Here is a 22,167-nt window from a genome sequence, read left to right on the forward strand (position 1 = left end):
TCCAGGAACAAAGGAAGTGAGAATCATAATAAAAATGTTCCAAAAGGGCCCAATAAACTGCCTCATTTTATATTATCATCAACTGAGATTTGTGTGGGCGTGTGATGGAGTGTGAGTGTGTATATGTGTCTGCGTGATTATTTACTTACCTTAATAGTATAGACCTGTACACATACAGGTACAGGATAAGAATCACACAAAATCCCAGTCATATCTCCTCGATGAGTATGTGGTCTGTGCTGTTGGCTTTTTACGAGATGAATGAATGACGAACGTTTGTTAGTGGGGATTTACTAAGGTGGCGGACAGAGTAGAATGTGTGTCTGTGGGCTTTTGTGTGTGACAGTATTTGTTAAACACACATATAGGTGTTTGTTTTATTGAGTTGTGTGTGTTTGTCAAGGCGTTAGAATTATCATCAATGTCATTAGTTGAACAGCTCCATTTGTTTATGTTTTCGATTTTTTATTCCTTTTTTATTTATTATCATAGGGGACAATTTGTCCTCGATGTGTCAAACATTAGTTTTGCGGAACAGATTGTTTTTTGTTGTTGTTGGGGTCGCTGTTGGGGAATGGGATTTACACATAACACGTAGAGAGAATAGTCTATGGAATGCTATAATTAAGAGTTAGTATATGGATTTTTGTTATTAAGAGGAGTTTTAATGACACTTCTTAATTTCTGACTTCATTTTTTTTTTTTTGGGAAAGGGCTTTTCAATATAGAGGGATTTTTTGCAAATTCACTGCTTCCTGATAAATTTACTTTATGTAGAATTTATATGGAAATTAATATAACCTCTTCTAGGGATACTATCATATTATTTAAGGTTATTGAGCTTCTTTGGGATAAGTGATATCCCAAATGTCAATGTGGAAAATATTTATGTCCGGCCGGGCCGAACATGCTGTACCTAGCATAACGTACAGCATTAAAAATTAATTAATCATTCCAGACGTAATTCAGTGTTCTATGTCAAATTTCGTGAAAATCGTAGGATATATAGGGACTTTGGAGCTCCATTAACATACAATCGGGCGAAAATATGTATATGGGAGCTATATATAAATCTGAACTGATTTTCATAAAACTTAACGCACATCACACTAGACTTAAGTAAGTAATCTATGCCATATTTCGTGCAAATCTAATGGTATATAGGGACTTTGGTATACCATTTACATTAGGTCGGACGAAAATGTATATTTTGATATGACTCAAAATCTGCACCGATGTCCTCTTATTTCAATAGGATTCGTCTTTGGGCTAAATAAATGAGTTGTACCAAATTTCATAAAAATCGGATTATAAATGCGACCTGTACAATTTAATATTAACAGACGGATTTGGTACCATATATGACTATAAAAGACCAAATTACAGGGCATTCGGTTGAAAAACGCATTCAAGAACCCCAAAATACCAAACATTCGGGGTTACCGTTATATGGGGGCTACCTGAAGAAGTCGAACTATATTTGAAATTTTTAATGGAGATATTTGGTACCCAATAAGAAGGAAAAGAGCCAAATTACAGGGAATTCCGCTGAAAAACGGCACTCAAAAACACCAAAATACCGAAAATTGGGGGGTACCCTTATATGAGACTACCAGAAAAAGTGGACCTATATTTATAATCCTTAGCAGAGAAATTTTGTACTCTATAAGAACCCAATATACCCAATTTCAGTGAATTTGATTGTAACACGCGCTCAAGAACCCCAAAATATCGAAAATTAGGGCGTAACCTTATATAGGGGGCTACCAGAAAAATTACACCTTTATTTATAATTTTTAGTGGAGATATTTGGTATCCTATAAGAACTCAATGTACCAAATTTCAACGAATTTAGTTAAAAACGGCACTCAAGAACCCTGAAATACCGAAAATTGGGGGTACCCTATATACCTATATTTATATTTTTAGTAGAGAAATTTGGTACCTCAAATGAACCCAAAACACCAAATTTCAGCAAAATTGCCTAAAAATACAACTCTATACACAATTTTGGCGATCTATCTCAATTCATTTAGAGGGTGGAGTGATAGCGAACTGTTAGAATAAAGCATTCTCCAGAGATTATTAGTTTAATCGGAAAAAATAATTTTCTTTAATATTTGTATTCCCAGGACTATATTTTGAGCTCTTTAGTACCACACACTCAATATCCATCTTGTTCAAAAATTTTTTGTAACTCATTTTTCCTTTTTAAGCAATCACAAAGTTCAAGTGTTTATTAGCCCTCTAGGGTACTTACACTCTATTTTACACTATAATCGGTCTCCCACACACACACACCAACACATATGTATTTCAATTCCACGAATCCGCTAACCAATAATCATGATTTATTTCTAATTAGTTTCCATTGAAAAACGAATCAGTAAATTACGTTCTTAGCATTTAAAATCCAAATAACATCGATCCAATTATTTTTGACAGTGGCATCCGTTAAAATTATAAAAATTAGTTTGGTAATAAAACAGCTTTTGTTGTTGTTTTTACAACATTTGGCCCCCCCTCTACAGCAACATCAGTATCATCATCATTATATAATTACTCTATCTATCTAGACATAAAATAGCAATTTTTGCAATTAAATAGTTTTTGGTGTTGTGAAATTGTAAAATGATAGGTGGAGAGCTGGGGAGTGGGGTTAAGGGTGAGAGAGAGGGAGAGTGAACACTGAAGGGAGCAAAAGTTCCAAAAATGCGCTTTTATATGCCTTATCTATAATTTATGATAAAAACACACGTTCAGCCACCACACACACACACACACTCATGCTTAAATGACACGTATGTGTAAAGCAGGAGTATTGAAACTGTGTGAGTCTATGTAAACGTGGCCTGAATGCCAAACTCACACACACACAAACTCTCACTCACTCAGTCTTTGATGTTGCTGCTGTTAGTTGGCATTTGGGGAATTTTTCTGAAATATTTAGTTGAAAAGTTACAGCTATCAAAGATGAATGAATTTGAATTTGGTAATTCCTATTAAAGATCAAAATTTAAAATGTTGCAGAATTTTATTTGAAATTTAAAAAATGTCCCCCCAAATTTTGAAGTGTGCTTCAACACATGGTGGCTTGTTTTAATGGAATGCCGCCAAAAAAATTGTAATTTAATTTCCATTATTTACAGCATGGCGATTTCCCTAAGACATCATCAGCGATATTATTTCAATTTTGCGATGATTTATGCGGTAATTCTGTCCCGCCCTAAGGATAAATCTACTGCAAAAAAGTAGCCAAAAAATAAATGTAGACTCTCATATGAGCGAGGGGAACAAAATTTCCAAACCAAACAACCAAAAGTGACAGGAACAACAACCACACTCTCCACAATAAGCCTCATAAATATCCCGGTGTGTGTGAGTTTTTTCTTCTTCTTGACGGTATAAAGAATCACCGCTGAGCTTCTGAGGCAAAAAAGAATAAAATTACATTCATACCAGTTTTGATGGCATATCAAACCAAAAAAATTCATTAAAAACGGTGGGCATGAGGAGGAAATACAACCTGCCTGACTGCCTTCCTACCAGCCAGCCAACATCGCTGCCTAGAGCAATAGAACAATTTTAAATAAATCTATACCAAAAAAGAAAAAAAAAGAAATATTAAATGTTTTCCATATGAATTTGGCTAGGCGAATACAAAGCACCACAGTTGGGTCCGCAATCTCAATTTTGCGGTTGTTGATGACATCTTTGAGATTTCTTTATACAGTGGCATGTGGAGTTGGGATTTTTTGTGAATATATTTCATAACTGCCACACTGCTACTAACTGTTATGGCCATAAACTGAAAAACGTGTGTCTTCTTCTTTACATAAACATTTCCACTGGCAGGGAAACATTAAAGACGAACAATAACAACAACGACAAAAAAAAGTGATTATAAAAAATGTGATTACATATGTAGGAGAACAAAAGCTAAGATATGTGTAGGAACATATCTGAAGCACAGACACACACACAAATAGCTAAAAAAATTAGATTCGTTTATTATTACAAAAATACTTTAAGTCTTTTATAATTACAAAATAATTACATCTCTCCTCCACATAGATGCTCACAGAAATGCAATTTGCCCGACAAATTGTTGAAGCTATCTGCAAAAATAAAAACAAAAACAACAACACATCAAAACAAAGAAGAATTATACCAGCATCATAGAGAGAACAAGAAGAAGAATAACTTCGTTAGAATTATTATCAGCTTTGTCATGATTTCAAAGAAAAAAGTGGGGAAAAATTAGCAGCAAGGAGAATAATATTTCACAACGTCTTGTATCATATGCTATATCTCTTATGCAGAATTGTGTAGAATTAACTATTTTTTTGTAAAGATTAATATATATTATCGCAGCACATATTATCGTATGATAACGTGAACTAATATTTTCCTTATATCTTTTTTGTTGCAGAAGTGTCACTGAACCAGTAAATACATTATAAGCAGAAGAAGAGCCAAAAAAAGTTTTCTTTTTTATTGAAGGAAGGTGATATTGCTGCAGAGGGGCGAAATACTGTAAGTAGAAAAAATGATCACTCTAATTTGTATAACTTTATCGGATGTCACTGACAGTTATTGGTTCAATTTTTTGGGTTTAAAATGCTAAGAACGAAATTTATCGACTTGAAGGCAAACTAATTAAAAAAATACATTATTATCGGTAAAGTGCGGGGGAAAGGATTATAGGGCAGCATAAAGTGTAGGTACTCTAGAGTGCTACCGGAAAAAGTGGACCAATTTATATATTTTTTGATTGAATGAACCTAATGTGTCAATTCGGCAAATTCGGTTGAAAAACGCGTTCAAGAACCAAAAACCGAAAAATGGAGGGGGGGGGGGGTGGAGGTTACCCTTATATGGGGGCTACACGAAAAATGGGCTTATATTTATAATTTTGGGTGGATAGATTTGCTACCCAATAATAACTCAAAGTACTAAACTACAGACATTTAGTACCCAATAAGAACCAAATGTGCCTAATCTCAGCAAATTCGGTTGAAAAACGCGCTCAAGGACCCCAAAATACCAAAAATTGGGTGGTACCCCTTTATGGGAGCTATGCCTAAACGTGGACCGATGTAGCCCATCTTCGAACGTGACCTGCTTGCAGACAAAAGACAACTCTATGCAAAATTTTCTCGATCTATCTCAATCAGGGATGGTCCGTGTGACGAATTTTTTGGTTTTCGACTGTCAAAAAGGTGTAAACGTCGAAAACGTCATATACCTGTATAAAATGTAATAAACGTAGTAAATGTCATTTATATCAATATTATCAGCATATACAGTTATTTTCAAGAATATATATTATTTTTACATATATCTGACTATTCCTTACTAGAACTGATAAAAATTTCTAAATTTTTTTGAGAAGAAAATTTTGAAATTTTATATCGATTTGAGTAAAGCATGCGTAATTCCCAAATTGATTAATCGAAATAGCTATTTTGTCAAAAACCTAATGGATTTAGGTAGGTTTCCGACGTTTCTGACGTATGTATTATACGTCGGAAATGTATGTCATTTACGTCACTGTTTCTGACAGGCCATCTCTGATCTCAATTCGTTTAGAGGCTAGAGTGATTACAACAGACAGAGAGCCGGACATGGCTAAATCGTCATAGAAACATACTTTCAATTATCCATTTTCCATATATGTTTAAAATTGTAAGACTTTCATCGATATAAAAAATGATTTTCATGAACTAAGTGGAGCTTCAAAGATATGTGATATTCTAAGCTGGACTTTGTGGCCTTCCACTTCTTTGTAAAACATCAGTTGGCTCGCTTTTGAGCTGGGGCATCCTCATTCATTCTGACCACATGACTTAGCCACTATGTCAATGTCCGAGAATATATGGTACAACTCATGATTCATTCGACGGCGATATTCACCGTCGATGCAGATCGGCCCATAGATTTTTCGAATATTTTTTCTTTCAAACACTCCAAGAGCTGTCTCATCTGCTTTCCCATGTCACAGATCAATACGTCAGTATCAGCGCGTGGTAGAGTTTTTTTTTTTTTTTGTTTTTTTGGTCAGGCGAGAATCTTATCCATAATCAGCTTTAATTAGAATCTTAGACTATGTACTGTTCAAGATGCGTCCTGTTCGAGATACATACTACATCCTTGACTATGATCTAAAAAATCTATAAATTGTAATTCATTTCGAAAAATATTCCTTTGCAAATTTTGCTAAAAATGTAATTCTAAAAAATCTATTCATAAATAAGTTGGCCTATTGTTGTCAAAAAAATGTTTTTCTTGAAAAGGGGTTTTGTAGGTACAGTTTCCATTCAAAAAATATCGAAGAATGATCATTTCGAAAACAAAACAAATTCTATGATCGCTTCGCTAAAAAAATTGTGCCTCTAAAAACATTTTTAAGGATAATTCAGTTCTTAGTCCCTATATTTTTCGAACATGCCATTTAAAGAGTAATTATTAAAGCAGGATACTACTTTGAAGCCACGAAAAAGGATTCCAATCCCAAGAAAAGAAAAAATATAATTTTCCATCCACGCTCAGGCAATCTATATTATTTCGAATATTAAGTCTGGGTCTTAGGTACCATTTCATATATAAATAGTGCTTATGACCGTCCATTCATAGAAGGAATATTATATTAATCAGGATTAAAGAAATCTATTCTAAATATATTTTGATTTCAAGAGACATCGGTTTCCGCCTTAGTTAAATATCGACCTCAAAATGTGCTAAATAAAAGCTACATCCGAAGGTCTTCTTTAAAACTAAGTGCTTATAAATGTTCTCATTTACAAAAAATAATTTTAAAACCTCCTAAATAATAAAAAACAGTGGATTGATTCAGAGAAAAATTATGCCTACCATCTAAGTGGAAAAATATGTACATCCTTTTATAAGTAACACTTACCGCTGCGTATACGTTGTGACAGTAATCATACGCATAGATGGCTCAAATCAAAATGTGTAAAATACAAAAATTGTTTTTAAGATTTCACACTTACACAAAAATTATTTCAGAACTGCCTAAATTATAAAACAGGGAATTGATTCTGAAAAATCCTGTCTTGTAAGTGGAAAAAATATGTAAATCATTTTGTAGGTCACACTTACCATTGCGTATACATTGTGACAGTAATCATACGCATAGATGTCTTAAATCAAATGTGTTGAATACAAGCTACTTCTTTAAAATTAATTGTTCTTAAGATTTTCCACTTAAAAAAATAATAATTTAAAACTGCCTAAACTAGGAAACAGGGAATTGATTTAGAAAAACCCTGTCTTGTAAGTGGAAAAAAATATGTAAATCATTTTATAAGTAATACCTACCATTGCGTATACGTTGTGACAGTAATCATACGCATAGATGTCTCAAATGAAATAAAACATATTTTTTTTCATTTTTAAATTCCACGTGTAATGCGAAGTGAATGGAATTTCGAGAATATGAAAACTAGGTACAAGGTTACATACACAATTTCCAATTGCTATGGATATTTAATTACATTGTTGCGCGTGCACTCAATATTTTATTAGGAATCAGATTTTTTCATGTGTCAAGTATTATAATTTATTTCCTAAAATTGTATAATTAAAAATTTAATACAAATATTTAATTAAAAATATTACACAAACCTTGTAACAAAATATTACATTTCCGTTTCGAATTATACAAGTACTTTTGACTATCTAATGAGAGGATTTAATTACACGGCACTTCAACTATTTGTTTTGTTTCACAAGAAATATTTACCAATTAGTTCATTGGCTCTTATATTAAAAAATTAAAATATATTAAACAAAATCTATTACAAAATGTATCAGATTTCCAATCGAGGAGACCAGAGGTGTATGATTTTCATTTCCTCATATTCGATACCAGCAATGTTAACTAAATATTCCGCAAATGTTTTAAATTACAAAATAACGTTTCTATTTACACTTTCCCCGCCCAAATACCCAATGGCTTTTAATTTAATTGAAAAAATAATCAATATATATTTTTCGAAAGTCGAATAAGCCGCGAGGCTCAATTGCCAAGTGGATGCTTTCAATGAAAATTAACGTTTTTATTTACTGCTGCGAGCCTTCAGCAATGTTTGGCAAAATGTTTTCAATACTTTTGATAACATCAGCTATTCATAAATTTCGTTGTTTTTATTTGGCAAACACGACTGATTGTTGCTGTAGAAAAAGAAAATAAAATAAAAAATAATCTAAAATCAAAATATGAAACCAAACAAAGGTAAAACAATAGAAAATATTCCCTTTGGGGGCAAATAAACAACATTTTGCAGCAATCAAATAATGATAGCAATGTTTCAGCAAAACCTTGAATGGGAAACTTTTGCTGCAGGGGGTTATAAATCGCGAGATGATGATTGGGGATTAAAAATCGCGAGTCAATGATTGTAGAAGCATTGCAAATTGCTTATGAACTTCACATTTTAATAGCATTTTTTAAAATATTCTTTGTAAACTGTGGGGTATAACTCATGACAGTAATTATACGCCCTGATGGTAACACCGTTTCAATAACTCTATTACGGATACTTTTCGTACTGAGGATTGTAAAACGCGTGTTGATAATTGAAGGAGCATTACAAATTGCTTATGACCTTAACATTTTAATAGTATTTTCTAAATTTTATTTGAACACTGTAGCGTATAAGTTGTGACAGTAGTTATACGCCTTGATGCCGGGTAGCTAATATTTTTTGTCTTTCTTTATATTGTTGCTTTAGGAGATTTTAAAGTACATTGTGCGTTGAAAATAAGATCATATATACTTACATTTCCTATTTCAAGTAGTGGACCCTGTGCCGTATACTTTGTGGCAGCAGTCATACGCCCAGATGGCTAAAAGCAAATTAAGCCATTTGAACCTAAATAAAATTTTAAAAGGTTGTGCTTACCTTCAGTAATTTTTTAAACAATTGGTTGTGTCATTTGTAAGACTTCCAGCTTATAAGAACCCAAAACAACCCTAAATTAATGTCCTTAAAAAGCCCATTAGTTTCCATCCCTCCAAAAAAAGTCAAAATACCATTTTTTATTCTATAGCTTAACAATTAGTTTCTTTGTTGTTGATTTCCAATTTCTTGATGTTTTATTTTATTTGTATTAAATTTCAATAATTTATCGCTTTTCCAATTTACAAAAAAAAAAAAAAAACAATGCGCTAATGCTGCGTACCAAAAAAAATACACCCTTGGCAATTTGTGGGAGGTTTGGTTGTCATCTTATCGGCTTCATCTTCTTCTGCTACTGCTGCTTCTTCTTCTGCTAACACATAAAGTAATTATAAAAATTTATGGCGTATTGAGATCTCCCGTAGGCAATTGGCATGACGTGATGGTATCGTTAAAATGCAAAAACAAACTTTAGTCCTCAAGGAAGCAATTGAACATTAGCCGAACAAAGAAATGGACTTCGGTTGTTCGAGAGGCACGCGTGTGGAAATTGCTACCACACCTCCAACAAAAAAAACAAACAAAAACGAACACAATATTGTTGTAGTCAATGAATTTTCAATAACGTTGTCTATCCAAATGTTGAAATTTGAAGCTGTAAGGGAAACAAATTTTCAATGATATCGAATAAATAATTGTGAACAACAACAACAAAAAATGTGTTTGTCATTATCGCACACACACTTACACAAAATTTGTTATATATATAGTGGTGGGAAGTGGCATGAAATTAGTGACTTCCGTTAAAAATTAATACCTAAACACAGCAGGACGTAAATTTACATTTAATTGTTTTTGTTGTTGTTGGTTTTTTTGAGTGCAAAATAATATTGTTGTTGGTGCTGTAAATTGACAATTTAAGCCGTAGTGGATTATTTAATAGTGTGTAACAATAAAATTTGCTAAATAATAACAACGACTTAATTACTGCCACCTAATATATTTGAGTTTAAATAGGGTACACCATGGCGTATAAGTTGTGACAATAGTCATACGCCCAAGTGGTAGGCCTTTAATAATTTAAGTATAAAATCCACGCCTGTTTGTAGGCTATGAAGATTTAATTTTAAAAATCCACGCATTTCTGTAGGCCTTGAAAATGTTATTTTAAAATATACACGCCTTTCTGTAGGCCTTGAAACTTTAATTTTAAAAACTGTACGACATTCTGTAGGCCTTGAAACTTTAATTTTAGGCCTTGAAAATGTTATGTTAAAATATCCACGTCTATATTTAGGCCTTGAAGATTAAATTGAAAATTTAATTTTAAAAACTCCACGCCTATATGTAGGCCTAGAAAAGAAATAAAGGTAAAAAAGGCATATTGAGATTGATCTCTAACCTTCCTAAACTTCTTGGAATTCGTTGTTTTTTCCATTCAAATCTTCTAATGTACAATTAATGCTACACATTGAATGGAAAGAAGTTTTACTAAACCATTATTAGTATACTTAATTATCTTCGTTGCTTTTAAACCCTACTTATGGCCATCTAGGCGTATGACTATTGCCATCACATACACGGCATGGTGTTCCACATATAATAATGATTTTTAATTTTCATTTTCAATACGTTATTTTCAAAAATATATCCCAACTACTGTCCACATAAAATCCTGAATTTAAAATCTCTTTTCCAGGCCCTATTTAGGGTTTTTGGTTACAAAATATAAATATAATTAATTTTCTTTCTTCGATTTCCTCCTGAGAATATATTGGCTAATGGCTAACTAGGCGTATGACTATTGCTACTACTTATTCGATCTGGTGTTCCACATTTAATAACGACTTTTTGAATTTTCCTTTTCAATGTATTAATTTCAATATCCCATGGTTTAACACAATTATTCGAAGTAATATTATATGAATACTTCAGGATTTATTTTGGAATGAGGGACACCATGGCGCATACGATGTGACAATAATCATACGCTCATTTGGCCATTAATACAATGGGGACTTATTATTTACAACACTATTTTTCAACTTCTGTGCACCAAAAATCCCAAATAAAAAGTATATTTTCCGGAAGAATCCAAAACGCGTTTTTGGCTTCAAAGTGATTGAGTTTTGCAAAATATTATAAAAATAAATAATTTTCTTCCTTTGAATTCCTGTTAACATATATTTATGGCCATCTAGGCGTATGACTATTGTCACTACTTATACGACCTGCTGTTTCATATTTTAAACAAAATAAACATTATTATTTAAAAACATTTTGGTGTTCCTTTTTTTAAATTTTCAACATTATAACCATCAATTTCAATATTCCATATCTTCAACATAATTCTCTCAAGGATATGCCTGTCTCTAACGATATCAATATCAATCTTGATTTTCTTTTTTTAATGCAATCAACATCTTGAAAATCTGACACTTATACGACTGAATTGTGTTATGAGCAAATAAGGAGATTGGGAGAGATTTTAATTAGGCATAATTGTTAATTTAAGCAAACAATGATTGATGTCTGTGTGTGTGTGCCAGGAACACATGTACAAACATTCGCTCCCAACAGAATATGCCTTAATGTATGCCAGCAACATGTTGAACACACACACAGAAGATTGTCTAACATCCAGAAGGAAACGGATGTATGAGTTTTATGAATTTTTGCTGAATTGCAAAGTGGGCTAAATAACAAAATATTGAATACTATTTTTTTTGGGAAAATATTTTCCAAACTTTTTTTTTAAAATCAAAATGGTAAACTAAACACAAAGCTAAAATAATACAAAACTCCCTTTGAGGCAAACAGAAATTTTTTGAGCCAATCAATTAATGATAGCACCGATTAAAATAAAAAGAAAATTACAACAGGGGACAAGTATCATAAATTTCTTTATGAATTTCGTAAATTTCTTTTAATCATAATTTCTAAAAACACTATAACGTATACGTAGCGATAGTAGTTATACGCTTAGGCGATAGCACCGCTTCAACAAGCCTCGAACGGAAATTTTTGCTAATGAGTTTAAAAATTTGTCATTTTAAAACCCACATCATTTGAGAGTAAGTTGTGGAGGAGGTAAAAAACGGTTCTCTGTCTGACCCTGTTTTAAAAACACTTTCTAAAATATTTATGGAACACCATGGCGTATAAAAAAAAAATAGTATTTGGTTTTATATATATATATATATATAGCTTTGACTTTTTATATATTTATATATATTTATATTTTTGGTATTATTGTTTATTATAATAATATTAATTTAATATAAAAAACAAATATTCTGCCCGTGTGCGACCCACATTGTAAGCCTTCAATGATAATTTATTGTTTTATCCGATGCAAAAGGTCTCAGTTTTAAAGTGTGTTATCGTCATCACCATTGCAAATTTCATTGTATATGTCAAGTGTGCTATACATATCGTAATATGTATGTGTGTGCATATAAGCCGATGTAAGTATGACGATAAATGTAAAAATAACGTGTTTTTAATATTTATTAATTATGATTGATGTACAGTGGTTTCGAAGGGGGAACAATGATAGTTGTAGCACAAAAAATTCTTATGAATGTCTGTATGAATGTATTTTAAACACACTTTGCAAACTATTTTTTCTTGAACACCATGACGTATACATTATGATAGTAGTTATACGCCTAGGCGACCACACAGTTTCAATAAGTCTTGAGAGAAAACATTTGCTATAGATGATTGTAAATCGTGATCTATTAATTCAAGTAGCATAAATTTAGCTATGATTTGCACATTGTAAACTAAATTCTGTAAAATATTGTTTGGATACCCTGACGTATACGTTGTGAGAATAGTTATACGCCCATATGCCTGGTAGTTCTATTACAGCTATAGGACATTTTAAATTACTTTAAGCTTGAAATATTTTTTTTTACTTTAGTCATACGCCAAGATGGCTAAAAGCTGAATATATTGATATTTTAATATAATGCTTTATTTATTTGGAAGTATATCACAATTCATCATCTCAACTGGCTTTTAAAAAATCTGTATCTGTTTTAATTATTTTTATGAAACACTGTCGCCATATTTACCCCATTATTATCATGTAATGCCACTGAGTTGACATTCAGCACTTTACATGCGTAAGTACAAATGTATGACACACACGAACACACATATTCATAAATCACAATGTAAATATGTCAATAAATATTTAAAAAAAATAAGTGTTAAATATCTGTCTGTATTTATTTAATGTTCATATGTATATATTTTTTTTCCATTACAATGAATAACATTATCGACAGCAATTGTGAATGTCATCATCATCGCCGCCATCATTATCATCATTAACAACTCAATAAATTAAATTGACACTTGTGACAGAGACTACTACGACAATTTACAATGAAACTGTTTTTTTTTTCAACCACAAAAAGATTGAAATCGAACGAGTTAATATCAATTAAGGGAAAATTACACGTGCAGAAAGAAAAACAATGTCATCGAGAGGATATGACGAGACGAGTTGTCTTTATTACATACATTATTATGTGAAATTATGAAAATTCGGGGAAGTGATTTAATATCAGATTTTTTTAATTTACTGCAAAATAAGACTTTATATGTTTGTATGGGAACAATAGGGCGTATAAGTATTGTCACAACGTATACGCTATGTTGAATTTAAAAAAAATTTAAGAGCTGAGATTTTTTTATTCTCTAGCATAAAATTAGAGAAAACGATGAGACACACATTCGAAATCGATGCTAACATTGATTATGAATGGATATTATTGATATCAAGAGCCTTAAAAAATATATATTAGGTTGGGAAAAAAGAAATCCATTATTTTTATTTGAACTATAGGACTTTATTTAACATGCTTCGGAATGTCCGATTTGGGCCAAATATGCACCATTTTGTTGTATGATTATTATATTTTTTTGACAAATCTTGTATTTGCAATGATGATTATTGGCTTAGGTCACTATACACAGTTCTGCCATATCTTGTAACCATGCACAATTATTAGTAATAAATAATTTTTTATATGATTTTTTTCTCTCTATAACCATTTCAATATTGCCCTATAAAACAACCACATATGGGGTTAATCAATCAATAACACACAGAAAAACAATTTCGAATTTGTTATAATTGTGCGATTGTACGAATCGTTAGTTGTAATGATTTATGCTTACAATTTTCTGCATTTCTTCTGTTCAACACTCTCTCCCTCTCTCTCACTCATCCTCTTTTCCAACAGGTACTCAAGCACAATAGTTCCACTTTCCCCCTCACAGCCCGAAAATGACTAGGAAATACATTAAATCTCTTACCATATATAAACGACCATAGCCACAGAGGAGACTGTGCTATTCTAAATATGTATGAGTGTCTGATTGTGTGTGTTTTGTTTTCCTTTTGCTTGGCGAAATACGTGTGTGTGTCGTCTACGTTTTGTTTTATACAAGTGTTAATATGTGGCAGAGTGTTTGTAGAATTATATTCTCATTTCGGCGTCATCAATCATACGTCAAGGTGTGGGATCAACAGCAGAGAAATCACAACAGAGCAACAGCAGCAGTATGGTACGCATGCACACACAGACATGCATACAGACAGCTGGCTGTGTGTAACGGCATTTAGATTTGATTCTCATAACACAATATGACCTTCATTGTGAGTTAACACAAGAGAGAGTGAGAGGTATCACTATTACGTACATAATGGGTATATTTACAACGGAATTAGAGATGATACAGTTGAAGAGAGTGGGAAATGGAGTAGAATGTTTTAGAGGCGAGAGTGAAAGTATGGAAGAACGATTTTTGGTTGAGAGTGTTGTTGTTTTGTAAGGAGAATGATATTTTGAGCGGAATTGGAAGTGAGCAGAGAGGGAATTTGTGGATAATGTTTAGGCGCGAAAGTGCGTGTATGGGGGCTCGGTTTTTGTTGTTGTTTGTTGTTTTTAAGGAGAATGTTATTGTTTTGAATAAGTGGGAGATTGAGTGCTAAGAAGAATTGATTAATATTTTTGGTGAATGACATTTTAAATAATAGGAAGAATATGTATAAAGAAATATGGAAAATTGAGGGCATAATGGATGGAGACAGTGGACTTTTTGAACAGAGAATGGATTGGTTTGTTATGATGTTCCTTGATGGGTGATAAAGAGGATGGATTGATGAGAGAGTGAGTATTTGTAGAGAATGATATTTTAAATAGTTGGGAGATTGGTTGTATAGTTTTGAGAGCATGATTATAGTAAAATGGGTTTGAAGAGAATGGATAAATTTGTTTGGATATTCCCAGATTTCAAAGCTATTTTCGTTGATAGTGTTGTTTTTTGCAAGGCGAATATTATTGTTTTGTATATTTTTGGGAGAGTGGGTGATAAAGTATGGACTAATGAGAGAGTGAATATTTTTAGAGAATGGGAGAAGAAGTGTAAAGGAAAATAATTTGATTTGTGAGCATGATTATATAAAAATGGCTTTGGTTGAGAATGGACTTTTGATAATAATTTCCTTTGTTATGACGTTCGTCAATTTTAAAGTCATTTTCGTGGAACGCGTTGTTTTGTAAGTAAAATATTTTTACTTTGAATAATTGGGAGAGTGGCTGTTAGGGAGAATGGGTGCAGTTAAGAGAGGCAATACTTAGAGAATGATGTTTTTAAAGTTGTCAGAATCGAGTTGAATATGGAGATCTTTATTAGTTTCCTGGTTTTCAAAGACATTTTCGTTGAAAGTGTTATTTTGTAAGGAGAATGTGGTTGTTTTCGATAGCTGGAAAATGGAGTGTAAAGGAGAATGAGTGAACCTGAAAGTAGGTATTTTCACAATTCTTCCTAGATACCAATTTTATATAATTAAAGTAATTTTGCAATACAAATGAACCCGGTTAAAGCTTGAGATTTAAGAGAGTGTCCTTTTAAGGAGAATCAACCCCATTTATTTTGAATGCTGTTAATTGATACCAAAAACATTTTTCCAAATTTTTGTTTTCGTTTCTCTTTTTCATAGTTTTATTTATATTATCCTGTTTTAAATTAATTTTATACATTAATTTTGAGATACAAGACTAATATATAGTTAAAATATTACAGAATTATCTTAAAGATTTGATTCATTACACTTAAAATAGTTTTTAATTTACTTATAAAACAGATATATAATTATGTGTGTGTGTGTTTCATTTTTATATCGGTGTAAACATTGAATAATACATTAAATTTATCTTTACAATTAAATCAAAATTAAAACAACTTTTTACAACAAAGTCTTTGAGATACAATTTCTGTTTCTTTTACAAAAAATCAAAATACAGGAAATATGACAGGGACATGAAAACAGATAACACAAAAAAAATCACTATCATCTCACTTGGGGTGTCACAATATTTACACTTACAGCCTGGAAACAAAGGAGACATAAAGGAAACTTGACTTCCTTTATTTTCTTCCATTATTTCTGTTTTTTTTGTTTTTCATTACATTACTTTGGTTACTGTACAAAATTATCTAGAATTGGAATATTTGATGATATCCTCAATTAATTTTGTTTGTGTACACAAAAAATATACAAACAAATCTATATAAATACAAATACTTAAATATGTAATACTGTTTTGGTTAGCAAAAAGGAATGGAAATTGTTGATCTCCAGGGAATGTCCCCACAAGAAAATAACAAAAATAGATATCCAAACATTATTTGTGATAATGGAATTGTGATGATGGACACCATTCACTCAGTTGGTTTGCTTCTCTCTTTACCTCATTTATTTTTATTTTCGAAAACGCGGCTTCCTCTTCTGTACACTGTGTGATAACATTTAACCAACAATAACAACAACAACGACAGTTAGTGTTCGTTTCTGTGCCTGGGATGCCTTAATGATGTTGGACAAAGGACAAAAGTTCGGTTCGTTTCGTGTTTTTTGTTTAGTTGCTGGGGTTTTGAAATAGTTTAGAGTTCTGTGTCGGTCTGTAGGACCACAGTCATGGTGCCTCACCTTTTGTCACCGCTTAGTATCACTCCACTCTGGACCAAAGCTGTTGGTGGTGTTGCCGACAATCGTGCCTCAGCATTATTATGCTGATGATGATGCTGTAATTGTTGCTGCTGCTGATGGTGGTGATGCATTGATGTCTGTCGCCGATAGCTGTTGCTGGTTAGCCGCCCACCACCATTTGTGCCATTCACCGCACACGAATTCGAATTATTCAAATGTACTGAGGCCCGATTATAGTTGTTCGTGGAACGCATTGACATATTAACAATACTGGTGTCCATCATACCGGTGGCGGTGGAATGCTGACGTATGCGTGTTTGTCGTTTAACACACCAACAGCAGAGATATTGATTGAAATGGGCTCGAAATGCTCCAGATACACAATACAATGCCACGGGATTGACACAGGAATTGAGAAAGCTGTTTGGAAAAAGAAAATGTAGATACTTAATGTGAAAATGAACATGAATAGGGAGAGTTCAAAAAAAGAACAAAAGGTATTTATAATTTGGCACTGGACTACAAATAAGGAAAAACAAAATGTGAAAATGAATGAACCAGAAAATTAGCCTCATGAAGTCCGAAAACTAAATTTACTAACTTTTCAAACCCATAACCCTCAGAGATTCCAAAGAAACAGTGCTATTTCTGTCAGAGAATTTAATGGGATAAAATCTGGAGTCGCTGGTAAACTTATATAGGGAATGATTTTAAAACTTTAGGTTCTGGGAAAATTTTGCGTTCTGGAGAGGTTCGTGAAGGTCTTTAGTCTTTTTAGTTTTGATTAGTGGCTTGATATATCATTGTTGGCTGTAAGTTCCTTTAGTGTTCTAAATTTCTAGAAGGTCCCTTTGTAATGAAATGTCTTTATAGAGAGAGTTACTCCCTATATTGCGGAACCGAATCTGATCTTAAGTATTAATATAATCCTAGTTGCATTTTTCTTCAAACGAAGTGGTTATAAATGAAAGAAATAAAATTCCTCTTGGTTTAAAATATTTATATGGTCCCAAGTTTCGACATAAGTCCCCAATTTTCCACTTGCCTCCCATCATTTTCCAAGTGATGTGGTTATAATATGGCATTTCTTGAAATAAGAAATAAAAAACTTATTGGTATTTCGTAGGCCTTAATCGCTTAATCGTCAACTTCGTACAAAAGTATCAATATGGGTCCAAATTTCGACGTAAGGCCCTATGAAAGATACTCCTGGATTACGATTATATGAGGGGTCATAGCGTTATGTTCCAATGTTCCAACCTTAATAATTGTAATATGACATTTCCTTCAGTAAGAGGTTAAGATTGCTTCTCGCAAAACGTTTCAGCATAGGGCCAAGTTTTGTCGGAAACGGGCTATTTAAGGTATATTGAAAGTCATATAAGAGAGAAAAATACACCCTCGCCCAAGCTCCCAGTCGAATTTTCCATTTGATATAGGTCCACTGGTACTTATTGACATGATGTTTAGTATGAATATTTTGCCAAAGGAATCCTAAAGGAGAACTACAACCACTCGAACGGGCTATAATTTCGACCATTGGTTTCTCAGAAGGTAGAAGATCTCCTCTCGATTATATATAGGTACATTGGTTCTTAAAGGAGGACCACTTGATTTTCGATATTTTCAAGGTCCTCGACCCATTTTATCCTAAGATCCTAATTTTAACAATATATGGTTCCCACTCGAAATTTACTATAATTATTTTGGGTTCTTTTGAATAGAAGACATCCTCCGCAAAAATATCCAACATAGTATTAGGGTTGTCCGTATCCCTTATTAGAAATTTACTATAATAGAATGACGTTTTGAAAAAATTTCGAAATGTTGGTACCATCTGTTTTTTTCTCTAAGCCGAGCAAGCAGCTTTTTTACTTCTCTCATTTTCCATTTTAATTTTTTTAATACCCTTTTCCAGAAAAAAATCCTCCGCCAAAAAATACCTGTCGCTTGGTGTTCATTTGTAGCTCTGCTACGAAACTAATCATTAGCGTTGATTCCCCCAAAAAAAAAAAACTGCCTGTGTCCACTTGCCTCCCATCAGTAACAAATTTGATGTCGGGAAAAGCAGGCAGATTTCCAACAAAGGTGTGCTGGCCAATGAATACAAAAGTGTGTATGTGTATATGTGTGAGTGTGTGCTTGAAAGACATGGAATGGCCATGAATGATAACAAGCTACGATGGCCTTATTACGTTTATTTGACTGCTGAGGTTGTTTTTTTTTTTTTTTTTTTTGATACCTCCACGTTTTGGTTGAGAACGATTTAATAATGCTTAATTAACAACAACAAAAAGTCACAACAACAATAGGTAAATCAGAAATCGCAAAATACTTACTATGTGCAAAAGCCAATAATACGAATGGTATGCCAGAATTCATCGAAATCATCACGGCTAGTTGGATTCAAATGGAACCATAATTCAAACAAATGATAGGGAAAGAAACAAATAAAAAACACTGCAATTATGAAGAGAAGAAAAAGGAGATGAAGAGAAAGAGAAACATTTTTCTATTAAATGATATTATTTTGAGTTGCAACTAAGGCTAGACATCAATAACTATCGGTTTTTTCGGGTTTCTTTGGAAATCATCAACGACATCATCAAGAACAACATCCATATCACATTGTCCATGAAATAAATGGATGGACGAAACGGAATGGTCGTGATATGCCATCGACATCAAATCACGCTGTTTCTTCTCCTCTGAGCAGCCAGCAATGGCTGTCATTCACATGGCTGGTGGTAACACTTAATGTCAAGATTGGTGGTTTTTCTTTTTGGTCTCTTTGTCACAATGTTTGATGGCAGATAGATGGTTCAATGTCACACAAACACTAACACACATCCACCTACTCACAACAACAATCGCCATTATCATCGGCATCATTAACCATGCCGTCCTCCATATATATTCGTCTAGGGGAAAATCTACTCATATCAGTTCAGTTGCGGCTTCATCTTCAACTTACCCACCACAAATGCCACAACCATGCGGGCCACATAACGTCGTGCCCGAACTTGTGAACGACTTTGCATGCTCAATGTTTCGCCGGGCATTTCACGGGCACTGACATGCAAACGCTGCGCCATCATCAGATACAGAACTCCAATTATAAACAGTGGCAGGATGTAGTAGACAAAGGCCTTTGTCACCACCACATATCTGTAGGGAGGACAAGAGAAAAGGGAGGAGATCGAGTGAGAAATACACACACACATACAGTTGGTCACAAGAAATTGGCACAATGAGTATAAATAAAGCAACAATAGTAGAAATAACAGTTTTGTTGAAAATGAATCGGGAGGGGTAAAATAATGTGGGTAAATAGATTGGGATTGTATAGTTGCCAAGGTCAGTAATGGATTCTCTTGAAGCTTAACAGCACACCAATGAACTCTCAATACTTTCACAGAGAGAAGAGATTTAAAAAATAAAGCCAAAGAGTAATTTATTGGAGAACTCGTTTAACAATTTTAAATAATACTTATTTTCTATCGCTCCTTTATCGGGTTAATTATGGGACTCTCGTAAAATTTAAAAAGTATTCTATTAAAAAAGGAGGGAAAAATTACTGAATATGAGATCATATATAGGAGAGAATATAATTGCGGGTACAATGAAAGTATTTTTTTGGAATATACGACTCCAAAAGAAGTTCATATACGGGTGTAGAATGTTTTATTTTTATTAGAAGACCTCCAATATTATTTAGGAAAGTTTCTTCTTAATGTTCCGATATGGAATATGGAAGCTTCTATAATAAAATAAGTCTAACAAACCCTCTCTTATAGAATATACTATCAGTATCTGATATGACCATCAAAGAATGTATTCAACTAAATATAAAACCATGTTTACAGTATTATATAAAATGAAAGATCTCCTATATGACCATCATCAACCTATGTATATCATTTATACGTTTGTCTGTAACATAATACCTTTACGTTCCTGTATATTTTAAATATAAGTTATATTAGAGTGTACTATAAGTGATGACTTCTTATATGACATTTTTCTAGTATAAGACTTCATATGCGGCGTAGTGGCAATTTGTTACCCCTTATAATAGCTAAAAATACTCTTATACGATATTATACAGATTATAAATTTTGTAATATGATCCTGGAGGTAAACGTAAACCTCTCAGAAAGTCTTATATAGCATTTAATAGTTCTTATACTTCAATCTGTGACGTTTTATATGTCCTCTTAATAAAATATAAGAACTCTTATACGATATTGATAAAGTTTTAAAACTTTTGTATGGTTTCCGTTGAGACATTTCCGGTGAGACATACAACGAAATTTTGTAGTATTTTTGGAGTTAAACGTAAACCTCTCATAAAGTCTTATATTTCATTTAATAGTTCTATAACATGTAATGTGACGTTTTATACGGTCCCTTTATAAAATATAAGAATCTCTTATACTATTTTATTGGATTATTTTAATGGGTTTCTCTGAAACATTATTTCTCTTATACTATACAATATTAATTATTAGACTTCTAGAAATAAATTTTTAAATTCTTATAAAATCTTCCATTAAGTGTAATAACTTTTATACTGCATACGTATACTGTTTTCATGTTATAACACATTTAAATTTTCGGTGTGGATATGTTATACTATATAATATTAATTCTAAGACTTCAATGTGGTCTGGAAATAAAATGTTAAACTCTTAAATGTTATAACTCTTATACTGTCCCTTTATAAGATATAAGACTTTTTATACTATCTTCATCATGTTATATTACCTCTTGTGTGGCTTCTACAATATATAAAGCCTCTTATACTATTTTCTATATTATATTTTAACCCCTTATATAATACGCTAACTTATACTACGTTCTATAAGACATAATGTATATTATATGGTCTCTATATAAGATTAAAGATTTCGTGTACGCTTTTCTTTATGTTATAACACATTTTATATGGTTTTCTAGCGAAATAGTTCTTCTTATACTATACAATATTATTTATAAGACTTTAAAGGTGGACTCGAACAAAAACTAAAAAATATTATTAGTCTTATACAGTGTTGTATATGATATAATGCTAGTTACAAAACGGCGTACATTTTTACTATACTTTTGTAATTATAAAATATTTCTTATACTATATTTTTCAATTTATATTATTTCTTATATGGTCATCGGCAAAATATCATATAATATTGATTAAAAATGTTAAAGATAGTCTACAAACCTTCAAAT

At 32.4% G+C, this 22,167-nt stretch overlaps 1 protein-coding gene across 1 annotated transcript in view; it reads right to left on the bottom strand.

Annotated features, from left to right (window-relative positions):
- The window catches only part of LOC133326826 (neuropeptide CCHamide-2 receptor), a 45,958-nt gene that overhangs the window by 18,379 nt on the left and 5,412 nt on the right, over positions 1 to 22,167 (bottom strand). The window contains exons 4-6 of the mRNA XM_061535430.1: positions 19,913 to 20,106; positions 19,278 to 19,398; positions 16,939 to 17,358 (exon numbers count right to left, since the gene is read on the bottom strand). Of these exons, the coding sequence (XP_061391414.1) occupies positions 16,939 to 17,358; positions 19,278 to 19,398; positions 19,913 to 20,106 (735 nt within the window). The remainder of the gene's footprint in view (positions 1 to 16,938; positions 17,359 to 19,277; positions 19,399 to 19,912; positions 20,107 to 22,167) is intronic.

The sequence above is a fragment of the Musca vetustissima genome, unplaced genomic scaffold (assembly GCF_032173495.1).
Source record: "Musca vetustissima isolate MV318-11 ecotype Yass unplaced genomic scaffold, APGP_CSIRO_Mvet_v1 utg4449, whole genome shotgun sequence".
NCBI lineage: Eukaryota > Metazoa > Arthropoda > Insecta > Diptera > Muscidae > Musca > Musca vetustissima.